This window comes from Aspergillus caelatus (genome assembly GCF_009193585.1).
Source record: "Aspergillus caelatus strain CBS 763.97 unplaced genomic scaffold BDV27scaffold_124, whole genome shotgun sequence".
Taxonomy (NCBI): domain Eukaryota; kingdom Fungi; phylum Ascomycota; class Eurotiomycetes; order Eurotiales; family Aspergillaceae; genus Aspergillus; species Aspergillus caelatus.
The window spans coordinates 42,612-55,810 of record NW_022475387.1 but is presented as its reverse complement, the minus strand read 5'-3'; the positions used below and the strand labels follow the sequence as shown (position 1 = coordinate 55,810).

Below are 13,199 nucleotides of genomic sequence, written 5' to 3'. Positions count from 1 at the left end.
GGTATCATATGTTACATCTATCTATAGTACAGACCCATTGTATATATACAGCTCTTAGCTAGTCGTAGCCGCGAGAACCAAAATCACTCCTTAAGTCGAAGGTGGTATGTCTCCAATGCCTCCTCGGTCATAACGCTAGGCGCCTTAACCATCGGGTCTTCTCCAACCTTGCCTATCTTCGGGAATGCGATGACGTCTCTCACAGACTCCTTGCCCAGCATCACGGCGACAAGACGGTCGAATCCCAAAGCCAAACCAGCGTGCGGCGGGCAGCCGGCTCGCAGAGCTTCTAGTAGGTGGGAGAAATCCGCTAACCGCTCAGCGGGCATCTGGAGAATGTCTCGGAGGATGAACTCCTGGACCGTAGCGTCGTGGATACGACGACTGCCACCACCAAGTTCAACACCGTTGACAACGAGGTCATAGTGATCTGCGACGACCTTTGTGGGGTCCGTTAGGAGGAGGTCGACGTCAGCGGCAGTCTTGGGGGCCGTGAAAGGGTGGTGCGTGGATGAGATTCCGGCTGCGCCGCCTTGGCCGGGCTCGGAGTCGCTCGAAGGAGAGAAGAGGGGGAAGTCGACTATCCAGCGGAAGTCAAAGCCCGTGGGCGCAGGCTTGAATCCGGAGGTGACAGCTGCAGAATGGAGGGCGCGGCGGAGGTCACCGATTGGAGTCGAGCCGCCGGAGAAGGGGGCTTTTTCACGAGCTTGGATTACGATGAGGTCACCGTGGTCAAGCTCGAGTATTTCTTCTAAGTACTCAGCAGCCTCGAAACCGAACGGCTGTAAACCGCATAAGGGTTTCTTTGCGTCGTACACGAAAATACCTGGGCCACCTTCTGGGTTGTTGTTGAAGGGCACACCGGCTGGTGAGTCAAGAAATTGGGAGATAAATTCGGACATAGCGGCGGGGTCATTCTCGTTGTTTTCGATTTTGAAGACTTCAACTATAGGGAGGGTTAGGGGTGTAATCTTGCTGACAAGGTCCACTGGAAGAAGGTGCTCAATTCGCGAGATCTCCATTCCGAACCGGGTATCGGGCTTGTCGGAGCCATAGCGACTCATGGCGTCCTGGTAGGACATCCTTTGGAAGGGACCTGATGGCCCGGGGTCTTTCATCAAAGTTGACCACAGTCTGCGTATGATTCCTTCCACGGTCCGCATAACGTCCTCCCCGGTTGCGAAAGACATTTCCATATCGAGCTAGTCAAATTGTTAGGGGTGTAGATTAAAGATAGATTGATACGGTGAGGAGCGCCATTACCTGAGTAAACTCCGGCTGTCTATCTGCACGGAGATCTTCGTCGCGGAAACAGCGCGCGAACTGGAAATATCTTGGTATTCCACTCGCCATCAAGATCTGCTTATACTGTTGCGGGCTCTGAGGCAAAGCATATGCCAAGCCGCGCTTTCTGGTTGGTACAAGGAATTCACGAGCACCTTCTGGTGTCGACTTGAACAGAAGAGGCGTTTCTATTTCCACAAACGGTGGTTGACATTGTTCCAGCTCTTCTTTGCAGACATTGTGCACTTGAGCGCGGAATCGCAGCGCATCACGCAACTCGCTGTCCGAACGCAACTGTAGAAATCGCTGTTTCGGAGCAAAAACAGTATCGGACTTCATTATGATATCACTTGGGAAGTCATTTAGTGGCCGAATATCGTCAACCTGGATTTCCCAGGGATCGGCCTTCTCCATCTCGGAGCCTTTTGCCTGCTTTGCCTTAACCTTTCCTCGGACAGCAACGGGGCTGTTGGCTCTCACAGACTTCAGCTTCTCCAATGCACCGTTCTTGGCGAGCGAGACTAGCTGGATGCTATGCTTCATTGTTGGATCTGTCAAGCGCACAAAGGCAAGCTTCTTCGACAGATCCTTACGGACTCCGAGATAGCCATGGAGCACCACTTCTTCATCTGGGGTAGCTTGGGAGAGAAATGATTCAAAATCATATGTAGCAGGGGGAAATTCAACTGCATAGCTAACGCATTAGCTTCTCAGGCTGCTCGAAGATCAGGATATGGCGAGGATACAAGGTATAAGTACCGGCTTGCTTGTATTGTTCTAGGAACTGCGGGTGCCCCACTGTAGTGTCATGCTGTTCACAAAGGGTAGACCTTGTATGAAACAATCTTGGAGCATGAGTACGACCTTGAATACCTGCTCTCAATCCTGTTCTACTGCTGCGGAGATAATTCGAGATTCCGATATAGCTTGAGCAAAGGCGTGGAGGAAGCCGCCCCACTCTGCTCAAGATCATACTTGTGTTAGTTATCAAGATTGAGGGAAGACTGTTCAATTGAGAAGAAATGAGAGATTTTTTACAAGTCCAATACTTAACATTAATCTAAAGGTATCATTGACTGAAAGATGGTAGATTTAGGATAATAATTGCAAGATGGGGCAGAAACCTTCCGCCCGACCAACAGGGATTAGCGTTAGATGGCCCACTACATAAAAACGTCCGAAATTCCGCGTCTAAATTTCTTTTCTTCATCCTTCCAAGTTTTGAATAGGTGAGATATACATTTTTCTTTCTTCAGACTAACGCGCACACATTGCTAACATATGATAGATGATGAAAGCCTAGCGTGTAATAGTTGATCTATCTCTTCTCATGGAACCTTGCGGCTCTCCTTTCGGGGCTTAAGGGCTGTTTGGATCCTGACGGAGGGAGGGTGATAAAGGCGTTCGGCACACCACCTTGTTACTTGACGGACGCGATGCAGGCATCTCTGATACAACACAATACTTGGCGGTGTTCTCCTCTCACGAGGAATTTGTGTGTCAATGACCCTAGAATGGCGCTTGTCCTTGGACCGTGCCTTGATGACAGGGCTCTGCACATCGACGACCTGATCTCAATTACTTCTATACTTATGTACCAAGCGAGTACTTCGCAATATCAACATGTTCAAAATTTAAATATCTGGCCATATATTCAGACGTAGTCCGCCTCAACTAACCTAACCTTGTAGTCCGTGCAATCCAGGCTAAAGACTTCGTAACGAAGCAGAAGATACCTCCCCAGGGTTATTTACACAAGAAAAGGGCATAATAATAAACCCCATCGATGTGTTATGCAAAGCTCAATGGCGAAGATTACCAGCTTGATAGCCTTGACGATTTAGGAAATAAGCTCCGCATCAAAGATTCTCCGTCGGTTTCTTATCGTCGGAGATCAGATTAAAAGTTACTGAATATCAGCTAGGCGGTTTCCCATTCTGGTTCAATTTCACACACACGTAATCGCATATTTGCTTGCGATTGATTGATTTTTGCAATAATCTGGTCCGATGAGGCCGCACTTAGGAACCCTTCCTCGCGCGGCGCGCCTCCGCGTCCCAGTCGCTTCCCCGATCCGACAGTCAGTATGGAGCGTTCGCAACTATGTACGGACGGCTGAGACCCTGCAAAAGAGTGCATTGCAGTCCAATGTCGGTCGACCTGAGCTAAGGATCACGGCTAGTGGTGGCGTAGCCGAGCAAACAAGATGGATCACACAACAGCACATACGGAGGACGAAAGAGGCGGAGCAGGAGTGGGCTGAATTCGCCGAAGAGATCAAAGCTGGCAAGCGGAAGAGTTTTGCGCAACATCTCGAAGAGAGAGGGCTGTTGCATGATGTTGTCGGGTAAGCTATTGTCAGGAGCTATAACTACGATCAGTAACCGCTAGATGTTGTAACTGACTTGTTTCCGTCTGGGCCTATAGTGAGCGGGAGCTTTTACACAAAGTGTTTACGGAGAAGAGGGCAGGGATGTATGCTGGTGTAGACCCTACAGCTCCTTCTTTACACGTCGGCCACATGTTACCGTTCATGGTTTTGGCCTGGGGTTACGTATGGGGGTTGCCGGTAACATGGGTGGTCAGTATACTTCTACCGAGAATATCTATCGTGATGCTTGTCTAATGCAAAACAGCTTGGTGGTGCCACATCCCGTGTCGGTGACCCAACAGGACGACTGAAAGGAAGAGAACAAGTCCACAGCTCGGTGCGAAAAGCGAACATGGCCAGCATGCACATGCAGTTGAAGAGGCTGGGCACAAGCATTGAACAGTACGGCAAGAGACATGGATACGAGAAGAAATGGGCATGGAAGCGTTCTTTGGTAAATAACAACACGTGGTGGAACAAGGTACCATTCATTGAAGTTCTTCGGGACCTAGGCGCTCACATGCGACTTGGCCCTATGCTTGGCAGAGAGACGTATGTTCTATACACGCTTTTCCTTCCTGGACACACTTGTTGACATATTGTCTAGTGTCAAGAACCGGTTGTCGAAAGGCGATGGCATGTCATTCTCAGAGTTCTCTTATCCTCTGTTGCAGGCATGGGATTGGTGGGTTCTCTTCAAGAAGGGCGTTCAGGTCCAAGTAGGAGGCACTGATCAGTATGGAAACATTCTCTTCGGTATGGATTCCGTGAAGGCTATTAGCAAGAACACGGCTATGGAGCAGGAAAGAGACCCTTTGGAAGATGATATAGATAACCCTATTGGGCTTACGACGCCACTGCTGACGGCACCAAATGGTGAAAAGTTTGGAAAGTCTGCCGGCAACGCTATTTGGCTGGACAAGGATATGACCTCTACTTTCGAGCTGTATCAGGTTTGTTCGACTGGGTGCCCCAATCAAAGAAGATCACTAACAGATAGCAGTTTTTTGTTCGAACTCCGGATGATGTTGTCGAGCGCTATCTTAAAATGTTTACTTTCCTTCCCCTACCCGAAATTGCCAAGCTCATGGAAGAGCAAAACAAAGACCCATCCAAACGGGTCGCTCAGCACGCGTTGGCTGCAGAGTTCGTGGAGCTTATCCACGGCAAACAAGAGGCGGATGCAGTTGCTCTCCAACACCGTCAATTGTTCCGCTCACGGTCGTCAACAGCTGAACCTACTCCCCTGCAAAAAAACTCCAGTCCACCTGCTAGCCACGCCCAGTCACCGACGTCGGGTTTCACAAATCCTCAGTCAGGAAATCAGTATGCTCCTCAAACTAATTTCACGAACATGCCAAGCATCCAGGTTACTCTCCCCGAGTCTCTGGTATATGGCCAAAACTTCCACAAGATCCTGTGGTCTGCGGGCCTGGTTTCTTCTAAAGGTGAAGGCCATCGCATCGTTTCGAACAAAGGGGCCTATGTGGGGAGCCGCCCGGGAGACTCTGGCCCAATGTCGGACGACCTGGCCTTTACACCCATTTTAACATGGCCAGCGGAGAAGACCAAAGACTTCATTGTCGATGGTAATATCCTATTCCTCAAGTTGGGTAAGTGGAAGTTCAAGACGGTCAAGATTGTCAGCGACGAGGAGTTCAAACGGCTCGGACTCAGTGCCCCTGGTTGGGAATCGGACGAAAGCGCTCCTCAGCCCGCTACGGATAACTGAAAAACAAAGGCCCTGCCTTTTATGAAAGGGGGAGGAAAGAAGGGCTGGAGTGAGTAGGTTATAGTCGCACTCGCACCATACTTCCCTCATGTATTATATTAGACTTGTAGATACGCTGTACGATGTTTAGTCCCTGCCATAACTACCCGGCAGTGCTATTTTAGGAACCCTGCTTCATCTCCCATCTCTTTCCCTTACTCTATTTAATTCACAAGTGTCTATTTCATATACATGTATGAAGTTCGTCTCGTAGAGCTAAATCTTCGTATGGCTTAAATGTACGCATCCATGGGATTGCTATTTGTTGAAGTATATGTATCCAGGCTAACCACATGCAACTAGTTTCACAAATTCTTCCGTGTATGAAATTATTATTAGAGTTTCCTGGAATTGCCTAAATGCAAGCATTTATATGTCCAGAATTGTGATCCATAGACTAGATGACAAGACCCGCCATGCGCATATACCTCTCTAGCTAATTGGTGTACAAATGTAATAGATGTTTGCCAGATTGTCCGTCCATCTAGTAGACCCAAGGCAGGATTCTCCACTTCACAATCCTCCTGTATTCCTCCCAGTCTTCTCCGTATTTCTTCGCACACATAGCATCATCTCTCCGCTCGCGGTGCATCAAGAGGATGGCAAAGTAAAGCACATAAAAGTAGGTAAAAATAACTCCCCAGCCTTTGGCCTCTCCCTGGACGACCTCCCGCCCATCAAGCATCTTGAAGTCCGTTGATAAGGCCGTTGCACTACCAGCCGACATGATAGTATAGCCTGCCAGTCCTGTCGGTAAGCTAAAGGGCAAGGATTGGATCCAGTCCCCAAAGTAATTGATATGGCGAGACATGCCCCACCATCCTGCCGTCAACAGTTTTGTTCCTCGTTTGGTTTGAATGTACGACAAATTTGCCACACTTGGATCACTAGGCTGGGTACGGAAAACGTTCTTCTGCGTGTTGGCAGCGCGGAAAATGTACAGCCCGAGTGCGAAGACCGCACTTACGGTGGCGATACCTGTCCATCCAAGTTGCAAGGGATAAACAGCGAGGTATCGGCACTGGGTTGAGTAGAGAAAGGGTACCCAAACGAGATCTCCGAAAGACAACATGAACCCAAAGCCATCCGTGGTGATGTCGATCATAGTAAGAATGCCGGATTCGTTATACTGACCGTCAAGAACGTAGAATGCTTGTACGGAAGCAGTGAAGAGGATACTATCAGAGACGAAGCCATAGGTGCGGTATTGCTTGGCAATAAATGCCAAGTTGAGCAATATCCATCCAGTTAGGCCGGGGCGCATCTCGCACCAGGTTTTGATGTCAAACTCGCCGAAGAATGGGAGAGTCACGCGAGGGTTCAGCTCACGACCGATATAAAAATCGTATACAAAGTTGCCAGTGTTTCCACCAGCAGCTAACTCACGGAGCTCCTTGTTTGGATAGTTGGTGTCCACGCTGAAGCTGTGAACGTATACAAATGCGGAAAGGGCATACGATATCAGAATGTTGGCGGTCAACATCTGCACATAATTGTCGGAGATGTACGTCCAGACAACAAAGTCTGCCCCCTTTAGATATGTTCCAATGGCGCAGACAGCTAGCTGAACAATGCTAGACGAGAAAGCTAGATAGGAATGTCAGCAAAGACTAGTGTTGAGCTGCGTGTCACATGAATCCTCATACAGTTAAAGCGGTACGTTAATGGACGACCGTGCTGAACCAGCTTTGTACCGCGTACTTCCTGTGCAGGAAGAATCTTCCAGAGGATCATGCTAAGGAAGTAATATGCAAGCACCATGCCGGTCACCTCCCAACTGCCAAGCTCCCAGATGCCCCCATGGGGCCATCCAATCTCGGATTTTAGCCTCCCCCAGCTTAGGGTACGAGGGTTTAGTAATGATGGTACTGGACAGCCAGTCACATCATTACATGTAAAGGCGAAGACGAAGAGCAGAATGGGGAGGCCCACTGTGATGGCAGCAGCACCCAAACTAGAAGTAGTAGGTCAGCTAGTCGGATCGCTAATACACCAGTCCTGGAGGAAAGTTGAGCTCACGGTCCACCAAACTCATACTTTGATTCGGTATGAGACGGCATATTGCTAACATTAATCTGCTAAGTAGTATGACAATTGAAAAGCGTATTATTTGTTTAAACCTTTTAAGGGGCGGGCGTTAGGGCTGGCCATGCGCATCACTCCGGATCCACCTTATCCGCCCCAACCTCAGGCAAGTTTTACGGAGGACGTGTTGGTCCCTTGATGCCTGAGGCGTTGACGGAATGATGGCCGGAAAACCACTAAACGCGTCGACGCGCGACGCCCTTCGGACGAATTGATAGATCGAACCCTCCGCCCGGCAGGAAAGCACCTGCACCTGTCGCAAGAGCGTCACATCGGTCTTACCCCTATCTCTCTGAGTTGAATAGATTCTCAATATCTACGATATGTTCTAATAGAGTTTCAAAATCCTATCTTTACCACAATCAATCCAGAATGGCAAAAGGACCGCCCGCATCCTCATCCCCGGCCGCAACGCCTCCCTCCGGAGTGCTCAAACGAACTACTTCTAGCACCCAGAACATGAAGAACCAGAAGTCAATTCTAGGTTTCTTCCAAAAGTCATCCCCGTCGACTCCATCTACTGCTCGCAATGCCGAACCAGCTTCGTCACCTGCCCAGAGGGTATCGGAGCAGCGCGGGGCTGCTAGAGGGTCCGTCAAGAGCGACAAGAAGAAGAGTCTCCCACAGCTCTCGGACCTTAGCCCAGTACCGAGTAGTGATCTGGTTGAGCCCGAGGAAGATGAAAGCCATATTCAGGTATGATTAGTGCTTTGGCACGATCCCACATTTGACGCCGACGGAGCTTCGCTCACTGGATTGGCAGGCGACTTCTAATGACGCTAAGACCGATTCCCCATCTCGACGGGTAAGACACCATGCCCCCAAGGCTTCTGTATCATAGTGTATACTGATTGCCTGTAGTCTAAAAAGCAGGTCAACTACTTCGAGTCCGATTCAGAAGGCGAGGATGACGACGAAAAGATATTCCGTCCAGGCCGGAAAAGTAGCAAAGTATCTAAGCGAAGAAAGTTGTCTCCCGAGAGCGATGATGAATTTGAACAAGGTGGAGATGATGTCGGCTACTCGGATGAAGGTGAGTTATTGGTCTCATAAGTCTTCGTTGCAGTTTGACAGGCATTGACTGTTTCAGATATGGATGATTTTATTGTCGCGGATGACTCAGATGAGGACGTGAAGGCCTCAAAGAAACGCAAGAGGCCAACTCAACCGAAGCCCAAGTCTTCTTCTATACCTCCAGATCCATCCTTGGAGGAAGATCTAGACTTGGACATTCCAGATGCGTCCTCTGGCTCGGCGGTGAAATGGACGTACGATCCGAACCGTGCTGAGCCTCGTCAGAACCGAACAGCCCCCGTGAAGTCGAAGAGCCCATCTAGTGGAATCAAACAGAAAGCTCATGTTACAGAGCCAGAGCAACGCTATGCCTGGCTGGCAAATATTCGGGATATAGATGGCCATTCCCCCGGCCACCCTGACTACGACCCTCGTACCCTTTATATACCCCCACTGGCCTGGGCCAAATTTTCACCCTTCGAAAAACAGTACTGGGAGATCAAGCAGAAGTTCTGGGACACGGTCGTATTCTTTAAGAAGGGAAAGTTTTATGAGCTTTATGAAAATGACGCCACCATTGGACACCAGTTATTCGACCTCAAACTCACTGATCGCGTCAACATGCGTATGGTTGGCGTTCCTGAAATGAGTTTAGATCACTGGGCAAATCAGTTTGTCGCCAAGGGGTTCAAGATTGCTCGCGTCGACCAGATAGAGTCCGCCCTCGGCAAGGAAATGCGCGAGAGGGATGGCAAGAAAGGGGGCAAAGAAGACAAGGTCATCAGGAGAGAGCTGTCTTCTGTCCTTACTGCTGGAACACTGGTTGAGGGCTCAATGCTGCAGGATGATATGTCAACTTACTGTGTTGCTATCAAGGAAGCCATCATAGAGGATTCCCCTGCGTTTGGCCTAGCTTTTGTTGACACAGCGACGGGCCAATTCTTCTTGTCAGAGTTCGTCGATGATGCCGACATGACAAAGTTTGAAACATTCGTGGCCCAGACTCGCCCGCAAGAACTACTTCTCGAAAAGTCTACAATTTCACAGAAGGCACTCCGCATTTTGAAGAACAATACAGGCCCCACTACCCTTTGGAACCATTTGAAGCCAGGGAAAGAGTTCTGGGAAGCGGACATTGCGGTGAAGGAATTAGATGTCAGCGAGTACTTTGTTTCCGAGGACGATGACAACCTGAAGGTGTGGCCGGAAGCTCTTCGAGCTGCTCGTGATAAAGAACTAGTGATGTCGGCCTTTGGGGCGTTGGTACAATATCTCCGGCTTTTGAAACTCGACCGTGACTTGATAACAATCGGTAACTTCTCCTCGTACGACCCAATCAAGAAGGCTTCTAGCCTAGTGTTGGATGGCCAAACCCTTATCAACATGGAAATCTTTGCAAACTCATTTGATGGAGGTTCTGATGGAACGCTATTCCAGCTTTTGAATCGCTGCATCACGCCATTTGGAAAACGCATGTTCAAACAGTGGGTTTGCCACCCGCTGATCGATGCGAAGAAGATCAATGCCAGATTGGATGCTGTTGATGCCCTTAATGCGGATCCTAGCATTCGGGATCAGTTTTCTTCACAGTTAACCAAAATGCCTGATTTGGAACGACTGATCTCCCGAATTCATGCTGTCAATTGCAAGGCCCAGGACTTCCTGCGCGTGCTGGAGGGTTTCGAGCAAATTGAATACACCGTGAGTCTTCTTAAGGACAGTGGTTCCGGAGAAGGCGTTATTGGTCAGTTGATAAGTGCGATGCCGGACCTCAATGAGTTGCTTGAATACTGGAAAACAGCGTTCGACCGCACCAAAGCAAGAGAGAATGGTATACTAGTACCAAAACGAGGCATTGAAGAAGACTTCGACAACTCCCAAGACCACATCGAAGAACTCCACAACGAGCTTGATAGTCTTCTGAAGCGAGTTCGTCGCGAGTTAGGCTCTACTGCCATCTGCTACCGTGACAATGGCAAGGAGATCTACCAGTTGGAGGTGCCGATCAAGGTAAAGAACATTCCCAAGAACTGGGACCAGATGTCAGCAACCAAACAAGTGAAACGGTATTATTTCCCAGAGCTTCGGACAATTATCCGTAAGTTACAGGAAGCCCAAGAGACACATAGTCAGATTGTGAAAGAAGTCGCTAGCCGATTCTATGCCCGATTTGACGAACATTATGTAACGTGGCTGGCAGCGGTCAAGATTATCTCTCAGCTGGACTGTTTGATAAGTCTTGCAAAGGCTTCCTCATCTCTGGGACAACCAAGTTGCCGCCCTGTCTTTGTTGAGGATGAGCGAAGTGTACTCGAATTCGAGGAACTACGCCATCCGTGCCTCCTCTCCGCTGTGGAAGACTTCATACCGAATGACGTCAAATTGGGAGGTGACCGTGCTAACATTGATCTTCTCACTGGTGCTAATGCTGCCGGAAAATCTACCGTCCTTCGAATGGTACGTCCTTTTTTTCTGATTTCCGTTGCAATTCGCTAACTCATTGCCTTGTAGACGTGTGTTGCAGTCATCATGGCTCAGATCGGTTGCTACTTGCCTTGCCAATCTGCACGATTGACCCCTGTCGACCGCATCATGTCCCGTCTAGGCGCGAATGACAATATCTTCGCCGCCCAGTCGACGTTTTTCGTAGAGCTTTCCGAAACAAAGAAGATTCTCTCCGAGGCTACTCCCCGATCTTTGGTTATCCTCGATGAATTGGGTCGTGGAACCAGCTCATATGATGGAGTAGCCGTGGCCCAAGCCGTACTGCACCATGTTGCTACGCACATCGGAGCCTTGGGCTTCTTCGCGACCCACTACCACTCCCTGGCGGCCGAGTTTGAAGGACACCCTGAAATCACACCGAAACGCATGAAGATCCATGTAGACGACGAGGAGCGACGTGTTACGTTCCTGTATAAACTCGAAGACGGCGTTGCCGAAGGTAGTTTCGGTATGCATTGTGCCGCCATGTGCGGTATTTCCAGCAAGGTCATCGAGAGAGCGGAGGTCGCCGCAAAGCAATGGGAACACACTAGTCGTCTCAAAGAGAGTCTTGAACGCCGAAAAGGTGGTGGTTTCATTGGGTTGGGTTGGTGGAGCGATGTCGCCTGGGCCCTGCGCGAATCATCCGACGTCAATGAGCATGAAATCACCGATAGAGGCCTGGACGTACTTCTTAAGGCTATTGAAGCTCTGTGATTACCTTTGCTACGTTATACTCTGGATGTTTCTTCACTCATTCGGTGTTTGATTAAGTCTGCCACGTCATTTTCTTTATAAAAGGGGTCTTTGCTCGGAGTTTGGGGATGTGTTAATATGTGTTGATCGGGATCTTAATTGATTAATCTGTGGCTGGCGTGGTTATATAGGGAATATTAAATTCAAGACGACGTCTTTCTGTCATTTACAATGGCCTTTGAGTATACCTGCTGACAGGGACGACTGTCTCTTTTCTTCTTTGTTCCTAATCGTGAAACATTTCTCATTACAATTCGACCACCGAACACAGATTCCTTATCACATAAAAATCGCTGATTCTCGAGTTACACTTTGAGTACCCATAGCACTGAACGATAAGAGCGGAGCTTTCTTGTTTTTTGAGTTTATGTACTATGTAACACAGTGTTAGATAGACCACCAGATACCGGACCCTTAGATCTTATTATCCTGGGCAACAACTCAAATTCTCGCTACCTATTCCACCGAATAGTTTCCAATTAGTGATAAGAAATGAAACAAAAGATTCCTAGATAACTCCACCGTCCGCTCTGAAACCCATCATAGCAAGAAACGATGATGACGACTTAAGCATCATCCTCCGCCTCAGCCTTGACACCAGCCTGGGCAGCCTCGTACATAGCGTCGAGCTGAGCATCAAGCTCCTCGTTGGTCATGGGGGTCTCATCCTCGGTCTTGCATTCGTCGTAGACATCCTCCGGTTCCTGCTTAATGGCCGTCATCTCCTCCTTGATCGAAACATCCTCTCCTTTGACAGAGTTATCCTCGGATTTAATGCTACCCTTGGTTTTGGCCATGGAGGAACTGGGCTCAGACTTAATGGTGTCTTCGCTGCTGCAATTGGTTTGGTCACTAGATTAGCAGTGTTCACTCTGATGTCTCGTGCGCAATAGGATAAGGGCATACTCATACGAGTCTTTCTTGATCACCTGTGCGATACCCTTCTTTGTGATACGCTGGCGCTTTGCTTTGGGAGCTGGTGCTGCTGCTGCTGCTTCTTCTTCTTCCGCGGGCTCCGAGTCGGCAGCCATTGGGGGTTCCGCGGTTGCGGCCTTCTTGGGGGGTCGGCCCCTCTTGGGGGCGTTGGCTGCGGAGCCCTCGGCGGAGGTGGGTGGTTCTGGCTTGTAGTCGCTCAGCTTGCGCTTTGCGTTTCGATACGTTGTACTAGCGGAGGCTGGGTTCTTGTACCCGCCGTACTGGGCTAGTTTGTCGAAATCGAGCTCGAGTTTATGTTAGTTTGGAGTTTTGGGTTTGAAGGGGGAGTGGGGTGTACATACTTTGTTACTTTCGTCGGTACAGAGGATGCTGAGGAGGAGGATCTTCTGCTCGGAGTTGGTGAGACCCAGGAGAGTGTCGGGCTTGGGTTTGTTGAACATGTTGGCTGTTCCAAAGTAGATGGCTAATGCTTGGGTACAGGTGGATGGTGAAGATAGG

The 13,199-nt window shown here is 49.2% G+C and overlaps 5 protein-coding genes across 5 annotated transcripts; 2 read left to right on the top strand and 3 right to left on the bottom strand.

The window, feature by feature from the left end:
- Positions 1-10: 10 nt before the first annotated feature.
- On the bottom strand, positions 11-2,297 carry BDV27DRAFT_130526 (aspartate--tRNA ligase MSD1). Its single transcript, XM_032067431.1, has 3 exons — positions 2,044-2,297; positions 1,264-1,970; positions 11-1,202 (listed from the first exon to the last, which is right to left on the bottom strand). The coding sequence occupies exons 1-3, from the start codon at positions 2,255-2,257 to the stop codon at positions 84-86; spliced, it is 2,040 nt and encodes a 679-aa protein (XP_031926134.1). The 5' UTR covers positions 2,258-2,297; the 3' UTR covers positions 11-83.
- A 927-nt stretch (positions 2,298-3,224) lies between these two features.
- Positions 3,225-5,563, top strand: BDV27DRAFT_11821 (tyrosine--tRNA ligase MSY1). Its single transcript, XM_032064735.1, has 5 exons — positions 3,225-3,631; positions 3,712-3,865; positions 3,921-4,207; positions 4,263-4,608; positions 4,659-5,563. Exons 1-5 carry the CDS (start codon positions 3,294-3,296, stop codon positions 5,385-5,387), a joined length of 1,854 nt encoding a protein of 617 aa, XP_031926133.1. The 5' UTR covers positions 3,225-3,293; the 3' UTR covers positions 5,388-5,563.
- Positions 5,564-5,735: 172 nt separating this feature from the next.
- BDV27DRAFT_11819 (ergosterol biosynthesis ERG4/ERG24) lies at positions 5,736-7,560 on the bottom strand. The gene is made up of 3 exons (XM_032064734.1): positions 7,446-7,560; positions 7,073-7,380; positions 5,736-7,013 (listed from the first exon to the last, which is right to left on the bottom strand). Exons 1-3 carry the CDS (start codon positions 7,484-7,486, stop codon positions 5,911-5,913), a joined length of 1,452 nt encoding a protein of 483 aa, XP_031926132.1. The 5' UTR covers positions 7,487-7,560; the 3' UTR covers positions 5,736-5,910.
- Positions 7,561-7,749: 189 nt separating this feature from the next.
- On the top strand, positions 7,750-12,029 carry BDV27DRAFT_130522 (mismatch repair ATPase MSH6). The gene is made up of 5 exons (XM_032067430.1): positions 7,750-8,207; positions 8,275-8,316; positions 8,373-8,544; positions 8,602-10,982; positions 11,037-12,029. Exons 1-5 carry the CDS (start codon positions 7,884-7,886, stop codon positions 11,724-11,726), a joined length of 3,609 nt encoding a protein of 1,202 aa, XP_031926131.1. The 5' UTR covers positions 7,750-7,883; the 3' UTR covers positions 11,727-12,029.
- Positions 12,030-12,622: 593 nt separating this feature from the next.
- Positions 12,623-13,141, bottom strand: BDV27DRAFT_146434 (putative histone h1.3.; the record flags this gene model as incomplete). Its single annotated transcript, XM_032070579.1, has 2 exons — positions 12,623-12,985; positions 13,043-13,141. 2 exons carry the CDS (start codon positions 13,139-13,141, stop codon positions 12,623-12,625), a joined length of 462 nt encoding a protein of 153 aa, XP_031926130.1.
- Positions 13,142-13,199: the final 58 nt, after the last annotated feature.

Excerpts from the sequence above, each read along its gene's own strand:
- BDV27DRAFT_11821 (XM_032064735.1), top strand. The coding sequence starts at position 3,294 with ATGAGGCCGCACTTAGGAACCCTTCCTCGCGCGGCGCGCCTCCGCGTC. Across the intron at positions 3,632-3,711 it reads CTGTTGCATGATGTTGTCGG|TGAGCGGGAGCTTTTACACA; the intron begins GTAAGCTATTGT and ends CTGGGCCTATAG. Across the intron at positions 3,866-3,920 it reads GGTTGCCGGTAACATGGGTG|CTTGGTGGTGCCACATCCCG; the intron begins GTCAGTATACTT and ends AATGCAAAACAG.
- BDV27DRAFT_130526 (XM_032067431.1), bottom strand. The coding sequence starts at position 2,257 with ATGATCTTGAGCAGAGTGGGGCGGCTTCCTCCACGCCTTTGCTCAAGC. Across the intron at positions 1,971-2,043 it reads AGAACAATACAAGCAAGCCG|TTGAATTTCCCCCTGCTACA; the intron begins GTACTTATACCT and ends TTAGCTATGCAG. Across the intron at positions 1,203-1,263 it reads GACAGCCGGAGTTTACTCAG|CTCGATATGGAAATGTCTTT; the intron begins GTAATGGCGCTC and ends CAATTTGACTAG.
- BDV27DRAFT_11819 (XM_032064734.1), bottom strand. The coding sequence starts at position 7,486 with ATGCCGTCTCATACCGAATCAAAGTATGAGTTTGGTGGACC. Across the intron at positions 7,381-7,445 it reads AAGTATGAGTTTGGTGGACC|TTTGGGTGCTGCTGCCATCA; the intron begins GTGAGCTCAACT and ends TACTACTTCTAG. Across the intron at positions 7,014-7,072 it reads ATTAACGTACCGCTTTAACT|CTTTCTCGTCTAGCATTGTT; the intron begins GTATGAGGATTC and ends ATTCCTATCTAG.
- BDV27DRAFT_130522 (XM_032067430.1), top strand. The coding sequence starts at position 7,884 with ATGGCAAAAGGACCGCCCGCATCCTCATCCCCGGCCGCAACGCCTCCC. Across the intron at positions 8,208-8,274 it reads AAGATGAAAGCCATATTCAG|GCGACTTCTAATGACGCTAA; the intron begins GTATGATTAGTG and ends CTGGATTGGCAG. Across the intron at positions 8,317-8,372 it reads CCGATTCCCCATCTCGACGG|TCTAAAAAGCAGGTCAACTA; the intron begins GTAAGACACCAT and ends GATTGCCTGTAG.